The 19,263-nt window shown below is 35.8% G+C and overlaps 1 protein-coding gene across 1 annotated transcript; it reads left to right on the forward strand.

Annotated features, from left to right (window-relative positions):
* Positions 1 to 1,902: 1,902 nt before the first annotated feature.
* On the forward strand, positions 1,903 to 17,694 carry LOC110777084 (uncharacterized). Its single transcript, XM_056840868.1, has 13 exons — positions 1,903 to 2,264; positions 3,917 to 3,955; positions 4,073 to 4,221; positions 4,397 to 4,472; positions 6,260 to 6,554; positions 6,648 to 6,757; positions 6,849 to 6,896; positions 6,984 to 7,187; positions 7,439 to 7,540; positions 7,685 to 7,812; positions 7,917 to 8,055; positions 17,131 to 17,253; positions 17,373 to 17,694. Exons 1-13 carry the CDS (start codon positions 2,068 to 2,070, stop codon positions 17,395 to 17,397), a joined length of 1,635 nt encoding a protein of 544 aa, XP_056696846.1. The 5' UTR covers positions 1,903 to 2,067; the 3' UTR covers positions 17,398 to 17,694.
* Positions 17,695 to 19,263: the final 1,569 nt, after the last annotated feature.

The raw sequence follows: 19,263 nt of genomic DNA on the forward strand, positions 1-19,263 counted from the left end.
CTGCGATTTAATTGCTTCATCTCTGCAATTTTCGTTCCTCTCTCCCATGTTCATCATTTCTCTTTTACCTCTTCTTCACCATTGTTGATCCCTCATACCTCTCCATTCGAAGTTCGTCAAAAATAATAAGCAATTGCTATGACTGGGTTAAACAAATCAACTGTTGGATCCGGGTTAAGGGTTAAGAGGGGAGAAGGGTTAAGGGTTTTTTGAAAAAAATAATTAGAAAATCCTGTTTAGGTGGCACGTGATGTGACGTGTCCAAAATTTTAGGAGGGAAATCAACTTTAGGTTGTCAACGTTTTTAATGTTGACTTTGTAACAGGTAACCGGCCACCCAAGCTTAATAATAGTAGTTGGGTCATAAAGGTTGGATTATTCAAAAATATTGCATAGGTTGGCTTAATTAAAGAAAACCGGACAAAGGTTGGATTAACATTTACAAATTTTCCTTTTTTTTTAATAGAAAACACACTTTCCAAAAATATTTTCTCTATTTTCCTTTGTTTGTTTTAGAAAAAGTAGAAAATAATTTTTCTTTTGAAAATAAGAAATGTCATATTTTACTCTCACTCTCTAACCCTGTGCGTATCATATTTCCATATATTTTTTCGGCAACTTTTGTAAAGGACTCCTTATCGGAAAGACCATTTTGATTGGTTAACTAATTGGTTCTAGTGATTAAGTAACTAGTTCCAGTGCTTAGCTAATTAATTTTGTTGCTTAACTAATTGGTTTTAGTGATTAACTAATTAGTTATAGTGATTAATTTATATGACATCAATTTGGTATTTTGTGTAAGACCGACTTATACAAAAATTTGTATATTTTGTTATTTCTATAAGATAATTTTTTTTTTTCTCATTTTCTCATAATATTTTTCTCTTGAAAATTATTTTTAATGAAAAGTCATTCCTCAAGTCTTATATGAGACCAGCCACACCATCAACTTGATGGTGTGACATGTTCACACTTATATATAAATAAACCCAATGCGTTTAAAGGCATAAAACAAAGTAACACCGGCATAGAAAATAAAGTAACATCAACATAGAAAATAAAGTAACATCAGTATATACAAGGAAACTCTAACATGAAATTGAAGAAAACACAATAAAACAAAAAAAATTAACCGCGAATACAAGGTATAAGTAACATTAGCTTAGAAATTCAAGTAACACCAGTTTATACAAGGAACCTCTAACATGAAATTGAAGAAAGTGCAATAACTAAAGGTAACATCAGCATAAAAGGTCAAGTAACACCGATCTATACAAGGAACCTCGAACATGAAATTCAAGAAAATGTAGTAAACACAAGAAAATAACAACGAATACAACGTACAAGTAACATCATCATAGAAAGTCAAGTAACACCGGTCTATACAAGGAACCTCTTACATGAAACTGCAATAAAATAAAAAAAGTAACCGCGAATACAAGGTATAAGTAACATCAGCATAGTAATTCAAGTAACACCAATAACAGCGAATACAACATACAAGTAACATCATCATAGAAAGTCAAGTAACACTAGTTTATACAAGGAACCTCTTACATAGTTACATGAAACTGCAATAAAATAAGAAAAATAACGACGAATACAATGTATAAGTAACACCAGCCTAGAGTATCAAGTAATGCTCGTCTATACAAGCAACCCTCTAACATGAAATTCAAGAAATTGCAGCAAAACCGAAAAAAAGGTAACAGCGAATACAATGTATAAGTAACAACAGCATAGAAGTCAAGTAACACTCGTCTATAACTTTCTCCATATTAGTTACGCGCGTCACACCATCAAGTTGATGGTGTGACTGGTCACACATGAGACGCACTGAAAATCATTTGTATTACGGAGTAATGTTTTTCGTTAAATAAATGGACTTAGCCAGTAAACGCAAAAAGAATGAAATAAAGGGGATAAAAAAGAACTCAAAAATCCGGAAACCATAGTGTTCATCGTTTCCCCCAAAATTCGATCGATAGAAAATTCTAGGGTTTAGGGCTTGATTTTTCCCCAAATTCAATCTCACCTGCAAAAAAGAAAGAGAGAGCGAAAGGAAAGATGTGGCATGAAGCGCGCAGGTCGGAGAAGAAAGTGCACGACATGATGGATGCCGCAAGGAAAAGGGCGCAGAGAAGAGCGCTATTTTTGGCAAAGAGGCGAGGTGATCCTCAGCAGTCTATCCAAGTTATCGGCTCTCGTTGTCGCACTTATCGCGATGACGGCCTTTACCAAGCCACCCAGGATCAACAGGGATTGTAAGTTGCTTTTCTCTCTCTTGTTCTCCCTTTCCATATTTGTATCACTTTCATCAGCAAATATGGTTGAAATTAAACGAATTAGAAGGATTGGGATAGAGATGAATGCGTCGAATAAATGAGCTGGATTTGTTGAAATTATATTGTTGATCTAGGTTAGGTTTTGATTTTGGAGGGAAATTTTAATGGAGGTAATTGGGAGGTGTTTAGGAGAGTGAGAGAGTATTTGATTGTATTTTGGAAGTGAAAGTAGCCAAAAAAGTATCTGATTTCTTACTCAGTGTTTGAAAGAAAATGATCATGGAGTTTCGGGAGGATATTTGGGTTAATGGTTGGCAAAAGGAATAAGTTTAGAACGAGTATGAACTTGTTTCATGGTGTAAAGTCTGTTATAGACGGATTTGGATGTAGTTTTTCTAATCCATCATGTCCTGGAGGTAAGGTAAAATCGGATGTTTACGCTTAAACAGGAAACTTATCGATGTTTGTTTATTTTATTTGATGATATGTGAGAATTGAGAATTGAGAAGTGAGAATTGATCATTGTGAGGTTATACCTTTAAAGTCACCTCGAACTTTATTATCTGTGTTTATCATTATTGGTTTTGCAAATAGAATCTCCCAAAATTTATTGAAGGACTTGCAAGATTCTTATACTTTTTAGGGTTAATGTTTAAGAGAGCCGAGAAAATGAAAGTGAGAATGAGAAAAAAGAATGCATGGAATAACCCATGATTACAAAAATGGTGACCTTGTGATCTTGTCTTCCTTTCTCCTGGCGGTTTCTGGCTAAACTTTGTGACGGTTTTAATTGTTCGAGAATGACTATTTCCTTGTCAAAAGGTGCTTGAAACAGGTCACTTTACTTTAATAAGTTATATTCTTTACTAAATGCAGATTTTGATAGTGGGGGAAGTGTGAGTATCTGAAAGAGTTAAAAAATCATACTTGTTTAAAGAAGAACTTTGTAGCCTTTGAACTTATGTGTTGCTGTTTCAAAATAACAAGTGTATGATCCCTCCGCCCCGATTTACTTGTGTGGGTGCATGACTAATGTGAATTTAAAGCAAAGACTAATATGAATTTAAAGCAACCACCCCCCAGGCCTCCAGTGAGTGACATGAATTGAATTCCTTAAGTTGAGGGTATAGAATATTGTGTACTGGTTCATCATCTAGATTTCTTCATCTTTCCCCCTCTGTACAATTGTGCTTTTTTTCCCCCCTTCTATGAGGATATATTTTGGCAGCCATATAACAGAAAAAGGTTTCATTTTCAAATTTAGGAAAAAGAAATATGTGAAACTGAAAGCTTTCCCTAATGGTCCCTAACTTAATAGTGTCAGGTCTGATTTTTTACCCAATACAAGCTATTGTGATTATCTATCATTCCATGTCTGTGCTGGTATTTTCGAAATGTTCTTTCTTTTGCAACACAGGGATTATTGTTCTCCTACCCCCAATGTGTTTTGCAAAACAGCTGAAGTGCTGCCTTTTGTTGTATATCTTAATAGTAGTATTACTTGTACCTGAATTAGGATATTTTTTAAACCGTTTAATGAAAAATTCTTCAGAATCATCATGATTGAATCGATTTATACTGTATACGAAGTATGATATTCTTAAGCTGATTTCCTGAAATATGTTTTACAGAATTCCCTGGAATGGCAAAGAGGATAATTTAATCGACAGGTAGTGTGGCTTGAAGTCATCTTTGTTTGGGGCTTATGGCCCCCTTTTCTACAGTTATATCACTACATTACGATGAATTGCCACTTCACATTTATTTATTCCTTTTCTTTAAATCAGATTTGATGGACGTGCTCTTCTTGATTTTATTCGTGATCCGGATACTCGTCGATTTCGTCAACAAGAGAAGACTGAGGAGGAAGAAGAACTGGAAGAGTTTGTTAGTTTTGAGCGTTATCGGGATTTAATTAAGCATCGACGTAGAGGATGTCGGTACTTTTTAGAGATCTTGACGTGTGATAGACCATATTTTGAAATTATTCATACCTCGTTCGACAATGAGCCTATTAATGAAAATGCAATTTGTTTATGTTGCTTTGTTAACGATGATTTGTTTATGTGCTGGTACTATTATGAGTGTAATTTAGCCTTATCTGCCAACAGTTTCGGATGAAGAGGGTTTGGATCACGTCAATCAAGTAATTGAAGCAAAATTTGCGCTGCCATTTGCTCTTGACAAGTATGACATGCTATCTCTTTAATTTGTTGCATATAGTCAGTCATGGTGGCAGGCTTCTATACACTTGGTGCTTTCTGTTTGTTTAAAATAGCAGCTCATGACTAATGTGCATTTAAAACAACCACCCCCCAATGAATGACATGAATTGAATTTCTTATAGTTGAGGGTATAGAATATTGTCTACTGATTCATCATCTAAAATTCTTCATGTCCCCTGAATAGTGCTTATATTATCTATGATGACATTTTATTTGTTCATCCCAAATTCCCAATGAAAAACAGTTTAATTGGTAATATGTATTTGAAAAAAAAAAAATGCTTTTGATGGTGTAATCTGGACTAATGTATGTGCTATGTGAAACCCCTTACTCTCACTAGAATCATACCATGTCATCCAAGGAATCCACTATGATTGACCAAAAAAAGTTTTTAGAACAGGATTCCAACCTGAGACCTACATGAGCTGAATTTGAAATATTTTCATCTTTTAGCCAAGTACGAAATATTAGATATGCTTTCTAATTTCACAAAAATATACCTAAGTTGGTAGAAGTGATTATTTATTTTGTATAAATTTTCTTTTCACAATTGTTCTTATGTTCATTGCTACGTAGTACTCCCTCCGTCACAATACTATATCAAAAGTAACACCACTACTTTTTTCTTCTTTTATCTCCTTTGCCGTTGTATAACTTCAACATTTAATTTCTTTAATTATCAAAATTTTAAAATTTTAATAAGTTGATATTTTGAAAAATACAATGAAATAAATTCAACACGATCTCAGATGGCTTTATTTTTGTTAAGTATAAACACAAAAGTCAAAGTAGGATATCTGAATAGTGTTAAAAGATGAAATGTGTCACCTACAGACAAACGGAGGAAGTATGTGATTACCATTATTCCTTTTCTTTTTTCTCTTGGCATTACCTTTTTTTTATATAGTTCAATATGGTTATGGGGCTACGTTTATCTGGATCTCCCAAGACTTTATTAATATTGCAATCTATAGTGAATTATCGATAATGTTATTGTTATTTGTTTGGTTGTATTTAGCTCTATCACTCTTATAATGTACAAATTATTTTTGCTTCCATGCTGCAATTTATTATGTTATGTGGTTAAGATTATTTGATGCTATCATGGATTATCATTATTGTAGTCTAGTGGACTTTGTTTACTGCTTTCTTGCCATCTCTTGGACATGGGCTTACTTCGCTGCTTAGATTTCCTTGGTGTCCTCTCATCGCCCCTCCTAGCTCTCTTTACATAAACCTGCGAGGCATCAACTATGCATTTTTTTAATGTGGGTGGTGGTGGTGGTGCCGTGGTGGTGGGGGGGGGGGGAACTCTATTAGGGAGATAAGATAGCCAAGGGAGGTGGTCAGAGGCACAGAAATGACAGAACTGAGCAACTTGTTGACAGTTACAACTTACAACCCTAAACAGCATATGCAGTCTGACATACGGTCTGTACAATGGAACGAAGTCACCAAGAAAAATAGTTAACCAAACATATGCTTTGGCAGTCAATATGACAATATCCATCAAAAACCTTAAATATTTCCGAGGCTCTTTTGGTGTACTAGTTTCTTTTAGGTTTTGGGGAATTTGCAATTTTGATTTACTTCATGGTGATTGCAGTCTGCGACCATGACAGATGCCGTGCCAGCTTTGCATTCATAAGCCAGAATGGAAACGCTATGTAGCTTGTCAATGAATCTTTTTTTGGTTGTCACATGTAATTTCTGAGCCTTAAAATTCTTTTTGATGGATTATATTTGTAGGCCGAATTTATCTCAAACTCCTGCGAGCAAGGGTACTTATTCTCAGGTGGGTTTTTCATATGACGGGGATGGGAAAGAGGATCCTCGTTCTTCAGATGATGATGATGAGGATGATGATGAAGAAGACGAAGATGATGATGAGGAGTTTAACAGTGATGATAGTGGTGATGAACGAATGGAAACCATAGCTAAGGATTTTGGGGTGAAAAGATACGGTTGGCTTGTCTATATGGATAAGAAGGCTAAAGAGGAAGAAAAGAGGCAAAAAGAAGTGATTAAGGGAGATCCAGCAATTGTGAGTGCTGTCATCTGGATGGAAAATATATGCATCAGCCGGGTTATAGTTTACCTGGATTTTTCTAGTATTGATATAATATGTTTGTTTCAGAGGAAATTGAGTCGCAAGGAGAGAAGGAAGGTTTCTCAGCTAGAAAGGGAGAAAGAAAGGGAGGCTGCACGCGTCACAGGAACCCATGTTCTTCATCACGATCCTTATCGGTAAAATTGCGTTGCGTTACCCAAGGTATTTCTACATTGTGACTAAATAAATTTCTGCAATCTTATGATTGCATTTTAAATCTTCACACAGAGAGTCAAGGCGTAGTCCCACGTATGACGCTTACCCTCGTTCAAGAAGGTATGTGGAATTGTGTACAATATGTGGTGATGTAGAATGTATGTACCAAGGAAATCTTTGCTAATTACCGACTTTGTACTTATGTAGATCGAGATCACGGTCAAGGTCTCACTCTCCATCATATTCTAGGCGGCATGCTCGTGGACGTTCCGATGACCATCATCGAAGCAAATCTAAGGCTCCCAAAATTGAATTCATCACGGAGTTTGGGGGTTCTCCTGACAGACGAGAGCCAAAGCTGGAAGGAGTCTCTCCACCACCTTCTCCTCCTCAGGCTGAAGTATCGAATCGGTCGGAGCACTGGACCTTTAACTCTTCCAAGATAGATTTGACAGTCTTTCTCTGCTGCAGCTTATCTCCCATTTTGTTGCATGGGACAAACTTTTGTGGTTTTAAATAAATGAGGATTAGGTTACCTGCATAATTGGCAAGTGGGATGGGGAAGGAAGCTTTGTTTTTGAAGCTGAATTTTCCCTTGAAATGGACTTGCTTTAGAATCCCTCACTCCATTGTTAGTCTCTAATTCTTGCACTTTCCTGCAGGGCTTCATCAGTCCGTATACTTGAGGCCTTACATGTTGATCCTGCCTCTGGTGCATCTCTTGATAAAGAAAAAAATGCTAAAGTCATAAAGCCCCCAGTAAGGTATGCTTAGTGTTTGTATTCCCATTCACATTCAATTGCATGTGTCGAGGGAGTTAAATTCTTGCTTTGGCTCCAGATGCCCTGTTAATGGTTTGACATATTCGATGGTCCTGTTCACTGATTGGTTATTTCTCTTCAATGTAGCACATCTTCTGCATTGGCCAAACTGAAGGGAGCCACAGGGGGGACATCAAAGAAATCACAGGGTGAAAAGAAGGAAACACCTCAGGAGAGGCTTAAAAGGATCATGAGCAAACAATTGAATAAACAAAGTATGAACCATATATGTTTTCTTTCTATAATTTATAGAAAGATGTTGCATAACCAATTTTTGATTTGTCCTAAGACTAAATATCTTTCTTGGTGATTTTTACAGTAAAAAAAGATGCTGTTGTAGAGATGGCTAAGAAAAAAGAGCAAGAGAAGCAGAGGCTGGAAAAGCTGGCAGAAACTAGTCGTTTGAGTAGATATAGACGACGTAGCCGTAGTAGGAGCAACAGTCGTTCGCCACGGAGGTAGCTATTTTTTTTGTTGCTCTTATCCTTTCCATCGAAATTTTCCTTTTTTATGATATCCGAAGAGTCCTTGTTGGAGTAGTTTTTATTTGGATCACCTTGGATAAGCTAAATGTCTGGCTGAAACTTGAAAACCTTAATGATATTTGTTATGAAGGGGTGGGTCATCCAATTCTATATACGAGTAAGGGGTCTAAATTGGATGGTGTGAGGTGGGCTTTGTAAGTCCACATCTAGTTCAAAATTTATTAGACTTGAATTATTTGGTTCCAAATCTATTTCAAACTTTTAGTAACCTCTTTTTTGTTAACATCCACAATTCCCAATGTATATGTATTTATTCAAATGCAATGATCATTGAAAATAATATCCATTACTTGCATCTTAGCTTCACGGTGCACATTTTGAGTAAGACATAAATAGATGAATTAATCAAAGTAGCTTTAACACCGGTAAGCGAGAAGGGTCCTCTAACCGGTGTTTGAGTTATTTTTATTATTTTGTCCATTTACCTTCTCCAATATCTTCCTCAAAATGGTGCCATGAAGGTGACGTAGCTATGATGGAAGTTAATAAAAACAGAGGGTTTATATATTTATTCTAGTAAGGGCCTTGGACCATAATTTTAGATTTTTAGATGGCTTGTTCTGATTGTCAATTCAAATTGTACCTTGTGTCACACATTCAATTTTCTAATCCACTTGTGGGAAAATGACTACACAAGGACTTGTATTGTAGAATTTAAATTAAATCAGCCTATTTTCTGAGCAATTTTTTTTTATTAAAAGTAATCTTTGGGTACAAGTTTATACCGTGGAGTTCAAAAATTTGAGTGAAAATCCAGTGCGAAAAGCAAATTTTTTAAATGAAGTCTAAATCCTTTTCCCCCCAAAAGTCCAGTCCATGCGTCTATGACAAAAGTCAATGCTCCTTTTTGGACTTATCCAAAAAAAAAAAACACTCGACTTTGGCCTTTTCCAAAACTACCTAACACTCACACACACGTGTATGCATCTATGAATGCTTGTAAACAAGCGGGGAGGGGTAGGGTGTTCTTGTCGAAGTTACCGAGTGACATTCAATTTTGATGACGCGAACGGCGGCAATGAAATCGGAGGGAACCACGGCAGTGTTATGTGTCTGGCGCTTCCTTGTTCCCCTCCCCCCAACTCCAACAACAAAAAAAGACCTACACAAAGATAAACGTCACCAACTTTGTAAACATGTCACCTTGTCAGTCAGCTGCATCCATTACTGCATCCATTAATACATCCTTCTCTATGTATTTGGCCGCTACCAATAAGCTGATCTTAACCTGGGTCAACATCATAACCAACCCAAATCATCCGAGGCGTAATACAATATTCGAAAAGATTTGAATTTATTTAAGTTGACTAAGGCGTTGTCTTGTTACCTGATTTGGATCTTTCACAGCATACTCGTTAAAATTGAGAATGCTTTCCTTTGGTTCAGGGAAAGAGGGGATGCTGGGACTATATATGATGACTTTTAAAAAAATGGCAACTTAGAGATAACTGAAAAAAGAGTGTTTTTAACCTTACTGCGTCAATCATACTCTGATTTGGATCTTTCACAACATACTCGTAATACTCGTAAGTCTGCTGCACAAGCGTCTCTTTGAATGAAAATGTGCAACTTTATCTCTATTATATAAGTGAAGAGCCAAAGGCATTTCAGTAATCACACTTTTAGTGTCCCCTATGCTAGGTTGCACGGAAACGGGTACGGGGACGGGTACCGAAACGGGTACGGGAACGGAAAACGGCAAAATCAAAATTGCCAAAAACGGGTACGGCATGGATTCGGCAAAAAAATTCGTTTAAATTTAAAATTCTCTATACTATTTAATTTAATACGGAGTATTTTTATATATTCCTAGTAATTACTGATGACAAACATTACTTCTACTAAGTTGGCTGTGGTGGGTCCTTATATGTCCTTATATGTACAATACTAAGGAGGGGAAGCTTACAAAGTACTCCGTATCTAAGAATTAATACAAATAATTATTTAAATATCTTGGAATATTGACCCACTTTCTTCAATTCTCTGATTCTCTCTCTCCTCATTCAATCCACCAACCTACGTGGCTTCACATGGACCATTTCTTTTCCTACTTTTCCTACAGCAAAGAGAGAGAAAAGAAGTTACCGTGTCTTCTTCACCAAAAAAAACCAGAAGATTAAAATGCATTCCAGAAAATTCGTTCAAAAATACGCTGCTTTCAAATACGGCGGCGGCTTCCTCGAAGCTTCGAAGCTCGAAGGCCGAAGGATCCGTAGAACCGACGAGTTGGAGAATTCCTCGAAGAGTTGAAGCTTCTTCGAGGAGAACTAGAGAAGATCAGAAGAAGACTCGAAGAGAAAAGAACCGGCGATCGGAAAGACAAATGGGCAAGGCATGGCGAAACGGCCGGCGGCGATGGTGACTTTGAAAAATAAACCCTAATCTATGCATTTGGGCTTCACATCCACCATAAAACCTCTGGATACGCGATTTCACCCCAAAATAAGTACCCACCCGTCCCCAAAAACGAACCCAACCGTACCCAAATCCAACCCGCGTACCCACTATTTAGATTCGGCCTGGGTACGTTTTTGGGCCGTACCCGTACCGTACCCGTACCGTACCCGTACCCGGTACGGGATACGGCACCTGGGAGGCGTACCCGGGCTTCGTAGCCCCTATGCAATAGTCCGTTATACCCTTGGTAATTGAAAAACAAATTATTAAAAAAAAAGAACCAGCAACAAAAATCAATCCACGACCCTACAATCAATTCACGCACCCAAAAAAAAAAAAACAATATTATTGCAATAATATTATAGCAAATCAATCAATCATACATTATTTCCTGCAATCAATCCAACAATCGATATAGCAAATCAATCAATTATTCACGCATCAAATCTGTCAAATTCTAATTTTAAGGAAAGTCGGTCTATAAAAGCCCTACAATCACTCATTTTCTCCACAACTTCAGTCAATAAAAGCTATAATAGAGGAAAAAAACGTATAATATTATTACAAATTATTACAATTGCCAAATTAATCAAATTTAATCAAATTGACAGATTATACTCCCTCCATTCTTAAATATTTAGCCCCCTTCTGACTTTTTCATCCGTTTCAAATCCATATTTAAACGTAAATATCTCCAAATACGTACATTAAAGAAATATAAAAATTTGATATTGTCACTATTTACAATTGTAGAGAATCTTCTAATTTCTTTCCAATACGTATTTCAAAATATATTCATGTGAGATCTTGTTTTGTTCGTGTCAATGTGTAGTTTAACAATATCAAATTTTTATATTTCTTTAATGTACATATTTGGAGATATTTACGTTTAAATATAGAGTTGAACCAGATGAAAAAGTCAGAAGGAGACTAATATTTAAGAACGAAGGGAGTATAATCTGTCATTTTGATTAATTTGGCAATTGTAATAATTTGTAATAATATTGTTCGTTTTTTTCCTCTATTGTTGACTTTTATTGATCGACTTTGTGGAGAAAAAAGTGATTATAAGGCTTTTATTAACTGACTTTCCTTCAAATTAGAATTTGACAGATTTGGTGCGTGAGATAATTGATTTGCTATATTGATTGCAGGAAATAATATATGATTGATTGATTTGTTGTATTATTATTGTAATAGTATTGATTTATTTATTTTTGGTGCGTGAGAAGGTACAAATCAATCAATTTTATAATTGATTGTAGGCCCGTGGATTGATATTTGTTGCTGGTTTTTTTCTTTTTAATATTGTTTTTTTCAATTACCAATGGTATAATGGACTATTCCATAGGGGATACTAAAGGTGTGAATGTGTGATTACTGAAATGCCCTTAGCTCTTCACTTATATAATAGAGATGAGTTTTTACTTATTTAGAAAAAAAAAATTAAAAGGAGAAAATTTGGTAATGGTGATTAGAAACATTAACGTCAAATCATAATTCGCTTAACATCTGTTTTAAATTAAAACTTTCTTTTTAGAGGAAAAGAAGAATAAAAACCATCAAAAGGAAATATTTAATCTATTTTTAATTTCATACTTCGTATATTTTTTCTTCACGAAAGATATTTAATTGAAAAAAATCACCTCGATTGCACATCAGAATCCTTAAACTATAGTAGATAATATCAATATTTTCTCTGAGTTGATTGAATTGTCATAGCCTTAGAATAAACCATATTTGTATTTGAAATTCCCTTAATTTAATTACTTACATCAGTTTGATGGTGGTGCTACAGTAATATTTAGTGTATCGCTATTCGACGTCCGCATACGCTAAAAACGCCCGCGTTTTTTACATGAAAATACAGTTTTGCCCTTATAAGGTTTTACCCCATAATAATAACAATAATAGAAATTTTAAAAATAAATAATGTTCTTTTTAATTTAGGCTAAATAACAGCTTTTCAAAAAACTTAGAACAATTTTTTATTTATTATTGTAGTACTACACTTGCCTCTTCCAGCCGTATTTATTTAAGAGATACATTTGCTATTTTTAGTAACTTATCAACCCCACCATCTAATTAAATAATATACATACACCCCACCCCCACCCCCCACTCCCTAAAATGACATGGTCCCCACTTGTTTTTCTTATTAAAATATCTACGCAACCCCACTTGTTTTTCTTATTAAAATATCTACGCAACCCCACTTGTTTTATTACTTTATTTCATTCAATTCTTTTTCTTAATACCCGTGCCCGGCCAAGTGTATCTCTTAAATAAATACGGAGGGAGTATGTAATTAAAACAGAAAATCAATAATAAAAATTATATCAACAAAAATCAGAAAAACTAATTTCATAATTTTATTTAACATTTTCTTAAATAAATTGAAATCATAAAAAATCACAAAATTTAATATATTACAAATTACAAACTAAATTATGAAAATGTTAAACAATTTTTTTTAATTTGGGCATTTTTTAATAAATCAAATTTTTTTATTTTTAAAATGTACATTGCCGCCCACGAACAGCGGATCTGACCGTGGTTCAGCCGCCCACAAATGGCGGCGGCGACCATGGCTCGGCCGCGGAAGATGCTTAGCTGAGCCATGGTCGTCGCGGCCATTTGTGGGCGGCTGAACCATTGTCATAGCTGCTATTCGTGGGCGGCAACAACAAACGTTTTAAAAAAAAAATCGACTGCTGCCCTCCTCTGCTTCAAATCGCATGTTAGGTCTGGAAACAACATCAATTTGGAAGAATGAATGTTGCAATCAACATCGTCAATCGCATGCTAGGTCTGGAAGAATGACTGTTGCAATCGAATGCTTCATATCTTCTCGGAATCCCATGCTAGGTCCTGTGCTCTGCTTCTTTTGGGCGGCAGTACTGCTTATTCGGTGATTTGCGTGGCTGGGTGTCGTGGGTGAGGTGTTCGGAGTGGGGTGGTTCTCTGGGGTGATAGTGCGGTATTCTGTTATTGGGGAGGTGGTTTTCTGGCGTTGGGAGGGCGGTGCTGAGCAGTGTTGCGGGCGGCACACTGCCGTCAATTGCAAGCGGCTCTGTTTATTGATTAAAAAAATCCTCCTCAGTTCCTAATTTCCTATTTTTTCGCTAGGTACAAACCAAAAAAACAAAATTAATTATTTCATTTATAATTTTGATATATAAAAAGTTTTTCTAATTTTTAAAATTTCAAATAATTTATGAATTTCTTAATTAAAATTATATTAGAACTGATTTTTTTTTTGTAAGAATTTAGTGTTTAAAAATACAGTACATGTCAAAAAAATTTAAATTTATTTATTATTTTGGATTCATAAAAAAAAAGTGAATTTAGTTAGCAATTTCATTAGTTTTTTGTTACCAAAAAAAAATTCATTAGTTTTTAAAAAGTATCTTTATTTAAAATTTATTAAAAAGGGTATAATTGTCTTTTTTTCATTAATACGCGGGAATTTTCAGTGAAACAGGACGTCGATTAAAAATCCCCAATATTTATGCCCCAATATTCATCTCAGATCAACTCTCGAGTAAGAATCTAGACAACTGTTGTGATGAATTTATGTCTTTCGCCTAATTACAAAAATAAACCCATGTCTTTTTTTTTTTTTTTTTTGACATAGGCTCAAACATACTTAATTGAAAAGGTTCACATATTACAACAAACTACTACTAGAGCTTTACTAGCTTTTACAAACCAAATTAAACAGTAAACTTTAACTTTAAAAACCGCAAAGGTAGTGAGCACTTTGATCGTCAGCCCTTGACTGATGAAGCCCCATAACATTTCTACATTCCCATTTTCACTTGGCTCGAAGCAAGTGTGTAGACGTCGAAAGGAAGCCCTTGAAACCCTGTGACACTTGAACGACAAAGAGAGACACGGAAGGATAGATAATCCACTCATTGATTGAACCAACTTTGTAAGCAGGGTGAAATACTCACAAGCAAACTGAGACACTAACCGTATACCTTCTTGAAAAGGTACATGGAGTCTTTCCTTGGAACGGGAGAGACTCAACCCAGTTGACAAGCTATGAACCCCCAAACATTGGGGAGCTGTCTTCGGATATGAAATTTTGAATGCAATGAGATCACCTCTCATCGCAAACCTAAACCGAACAACCCAATTGTGTGGACACCAACACCCCCTTCCATAATCACCCTCATCTTCTCCCTTCGCCTTATAACCTGACATACCACCGCTAGTCGCTAGAGGTAGTATGAACTCCCAGGACAAGATCACTAACAAGGCTGACTAACTCTTCTGAAATTAGAATCGGGCCAACACTTAAACTCAATCGAACAACCCATACTTGCCGCAAAGTTGAACATACCCACATAAGACATCCAACAACAAACCAATTTTGGGAAAAACTCAAAGGGCTACAGTAATTAACAATTCTAACAATTCTAACAGGGAAACTTCCAACACCAAAGCATAAAACCATACTACCCAACAACATTAAAAAAGAACTTGACATTAAAACTAATCAAGTAAACCAATCAAACTAACACAACAGGGATGAAAACAAGGATCACACCACTCACATAAATGACATAATCCTCCAAAATCCGGCCAAAATTAGTACCAAACACCACACTCTAACCTAGTCTTTACCTTTTACCGTCAAGATCTGCGTATTTTCCGACACTGCGAGACGGCAACGACAAAGAACTTAGGTATTAATTGCTTTCCGAAAAGGCGAAAACCTAACAGAAACAGAGCAAACAACCTAATTAACTAGCACCCCTGATCCGAATTAGAAACCCTTACCCCAAATTTCACCTTTACCGGAGAGATTATCCACGGCGGCGTCTAGGGAAGCTTCGGAGATGGACACCAAGGTTGCTTAACGGGGTAAGGGTTTCTAATTCGGAACGCACTCGATTGCATAGAAGACTAGTAGTTTATAATAAAGGAAATTTATCTGCAGTAATTATTTTCTAAAGGTAATTTTCCGGATAACCGAAGGCCAGTGACGATATACTTTTTGTATTTTTTTGTTTTCATTGACTGGAATAGATGTCGTTGCTACAGCCTGCGGCGCTGTTAGAAGTACTTTAAATCTCTTATCCAGAACCTTTTGAGTCTTGAAATATGCTTCCTGGACCTTCATCCATCTACATGATCAAACTATCAAATCAAACCCCTACTCATTGTTATTCTGTGTACAGTTAGTCTACAGTTTCTTTCTGTGGCATATGAAGAATTATAGTGTTGCTTTGTTTGCATTTAAGATTACAGCAATCATTGACCAAAATGGCGTCATTGATGTTTAACTGACTTTTCCTCTTCTCCTTTATTCAAGTACATCAATAAAGAATCATAGTGTTGCTTTGTTTGCATTGAAAATTACAACAATTATTAACCAAAATGGCGTCATTTATGTTTAACTGACTCTCTTCTCCTTTATTCAAAGTACATAAATGAAACTATAAGTTTATGAGTTCAGGTATTGGACCTAGATGTCTTAATGTTACAACGTTATATGTTAGCAGTCTCTTCCATTGTGGGTATTGCTTTTTATTTTGTTTCATATAAACATGCCTGCGCTTGACTGCATTCACTTTGGTTCTGTTATTAGGCACACATTCTCTGCTAGTCTGTCTTAAAAGTGGTCATTATTTTCAGTGGGATGTGTGACTTGTTTTGTCTAATTTGAGTAGATAATAATAGAAAATTGTCTATAGGAGATGATACGAGATTGATCAATACGAAGTGTTTCATCTTGGTGTATTGGGACTACTGCTGTATTGAGCTATTATTTCTGCAGTTAAGCTTATGAAACTTGTGAACGGTTGCATGAATATGTGACTTCCAGATGCAGAGAGATGTTGGTAGAAATTTGTTAAAAGGATAGGAAGAAAGAACAATTTGCTGTTGAGCACATTGAGTACTAATATTATGTATAGTTTCTATAGTTAGGAGCTGTGACATTTTCTCCAATGGTAGCGGTTGAGGCAATCCTGGGTTTCGGGGAAGAGGGGGTGGGGAAGGTTGTAAGTATGTGCCCTGTGCTTATAGATGGCCAAAAAAGTTTAAAAAAAAAAAGAACAAAATCCTGCAGATAAAGGTTTTGCACTGATAGGATACTTGATTCCTTCTAGTTGCCTAACATTTCCCTCATCCCAAGCAGATGGGCAGTTCACTCTCCACAGGGTGGTTAGCATCACAAATTGCTAATTTCGTTCTTAATATATGTTAGGAATTTTGAATAGTTGCTGCTTCTGAACCATAATCTGAACTTGTCTGAAGTTCTTAGACGTGCTGTATTTTATGGGTGAAAATAAAAGAGCCTTTAATTCGTCCATTCTTTTACGGAGTAGTTTTTAGTCTGTAAGTTTGTACTGTAAGTAGTGTAAAGATGTATTTGTGAACTTTGAGGGAAATAAAGATTTATTGATTTATGATTGCTAATGTTCCTTTTTCTGTGGATCGTTACATATTGATCTTCTCTGATCTTTTTCTCCTTGTATGGAATTCCAGTCACTGCCCCTTGTTTGATGTTGGGAAATTCTTTAAATGTTCATATATGTGCACCAAGGAGTGAGATGCATTTGTTTACTTTTGCAGACGACACAGGTATAGCAGAAGTCCAAGTAGAGGACGAAGTTCAAGGAGATACAATTCTCGTTCTCGTTCGCGTTCTCACTCTCGATCTCACTCCCGTTCTCGGTCCCCACCACGCTCTCCAAGGTCAGCAATGGCCCTTTTTACCCTTTAAATGACGATTCTTTCCTTTTTTGTTATTCGTTCTTGAATCTATTGGCTACTCGAAAACAATTGGAGTAATCTCGCATAATATGACTTTGCAGGCGCAGAAGTCGGTCTAGGTACTGATGCAGATGAAATTAATGTATGATTGTGTATGTTTGTTTGCATATGAAAAATATGCTTGTATGTTGGAAAAAAGTCTCCTAGAGTAGGTTACATATATAGTCCTGGTTTGTGTAGGCTATTGGGGGAGAAAAACATGTTTGTTTTGTATCTTGTAAGAACACGAGTACTGGGATGCAGAGAAGTGTCTGTTTTTGTATTGCTACATTCAGTTAAGTACTGGTTGATTCCCAAAACAGCCTGCAAATTGGCGCATGAATTCAGTTTTTTCTTGGAATACATTCTTTTTCTTTGTTTTCATATTTAGCAGGAACAGGAACCCAGGTTTTTATTGGGCTGGAATTGCTTTTGGGTTTGGGTTCCTGGTTTATTCTCGATTTGCTGGAAGGCTGATTTGATTCTTTTTCTGTGGTAAAAATCAGTTGATGTGAATTCTAGTGCTTTATTTTTACATTCGATAAATTAGGTACTCCCTCCGTCTCTTTTTGTTTTTTACGTATTCTATTTTGGGTGTTTTATTTTGTTCTTTACATTTCCTTTTATATTATCCCATAATGCATTAATATACTATCAAAATTTGTGCCTAAATATTATTTTAACCAATTAAATCCATTGGATATTAAATATTTCTCATTTTTCCAATGTCAGATTTTTGATAAAAGTGAAAAAATTATAAATAAACGTAATTTTTCTTGTTTAAATAAAAAAAAAGGAGGAATTTCAATGCACATTAAATAGTCGTTAAATCGTTTGAAAAACATCAAACGTAAAAAACAAAAAGAGACGGAGGGAGTAGTCTAAGGCTAAATACTTAATTAGTTAGTTATATAAAATACGGTTTTTTCATGAAATGCCCCTGAGGTTTGCAAAAACGCACCAAATACCCTCGCGTCTTTTGAATCACATAATATACCCCTATTTTTTCCCAAGTTTGCACCAAATACCCCTAAACCGACCTTCCGTTAAGCTTCCGTTAAGTCGTGTTTATAATTCACAGAATACCCCTATTTATAAACTAAGTTGCACCAAATACCCAAAATATTTTTAAACCGCAGAATTTGATTTCCATAAATCGTTCACCTAATATGGGGATTGAGGATATGCAATTAATAATAGAAAATATTGTCACTCAAATCTTTCACCTAAATTATCACACTTTGTTTGACCAGCAATGGAAATAAAAGGGGGGCGTTTACACAATCACCACCCACAAACATTAATCGGAAAACCAAATCATAGTGGTTCATTTCTATATTAGTTCACCATCACCTCTGGGCTTGAATTCACAGAAAAACAATAACCGACTAGTTTCATATCCCATAGATACAGCAAGGTGGGGCAACAACTTAGCAGGGAAGTGCTAATAATCAACTGACTTTAGCTCACTCTAATAAAATGAGATCAAAATTACAAGAAAAAGAAAGGAACATGACTGTCATGATGAATTCAAGGGTGAAATATAACCAATTTCAACTAGAAAGCACAACCAAAGAGTATATAGAAATCAAAACTGTAGAAATCATCATCATCAAGTTGTTATCTGAAATGGCTACTACAAATGACCAGCAACTTCATCTGCTTTACGATACCTAGGGCCTTGAACCCAAGCACCATCAATGGGGGCAATAACTCCAGTCAAGCCCTTTTGAAAGGGCACACCAGCTTTCTCAGCATCCCCAAGAGCAGCAACAACCCCAGAATCAGGCACTGCAATAACCACATCACATTCAACAGGCGAATCAAACCAAATAAAAAAAGCCTAGAAATCAAACGCCAATTTGTAATCAAAAGAACTAATCAACAACAAACCCAAGAATCACAACCAAACCACCGATCAAAATCCGGCGAAATTTGTCGATTCCTTGCCAG

This window comes from Spinacia oleracea, chromosome 3 (genome assembly GCF_020520425.1).
Source record: "Spinacia oleracea cultivar Varoflay chromosome 3, BTI_SOV_V1, whole genome shotgun sequence".
Lineage (NCBI taxonomy): Eukaryota > Viridiplantae > Streptophyta > Magnoliopsida > Caryophyllales > Amaranthaceae > Spinacia > Spinacia oleracea.

Excerpts from the sequence above, each read along its gene's own strand:
- LOC110777084 (XM_056840868.1), top strand. The coding sequence starts at position 2,068 with ATGTGGCATGAAGCGCGCAGGTCGGAGAAGAAAGTGCACGACATGATG. Across the intron at positions 3,956-4,072 it reads GAGGATAATTTAATCGACAG|ATTTGATGGACGTGCTCTTC; the intron begins GTAGTGTGGCTT and ends TCTTTAAATCAG. Across the intron at positions 6,555-6,647 it reads TTAAGGGAGATCCAGCAATT|AGGAAATTGAGTCGCAAGGA; the intron begins GTGAGTGCTGTC and ends TGTTTGTTTCAG.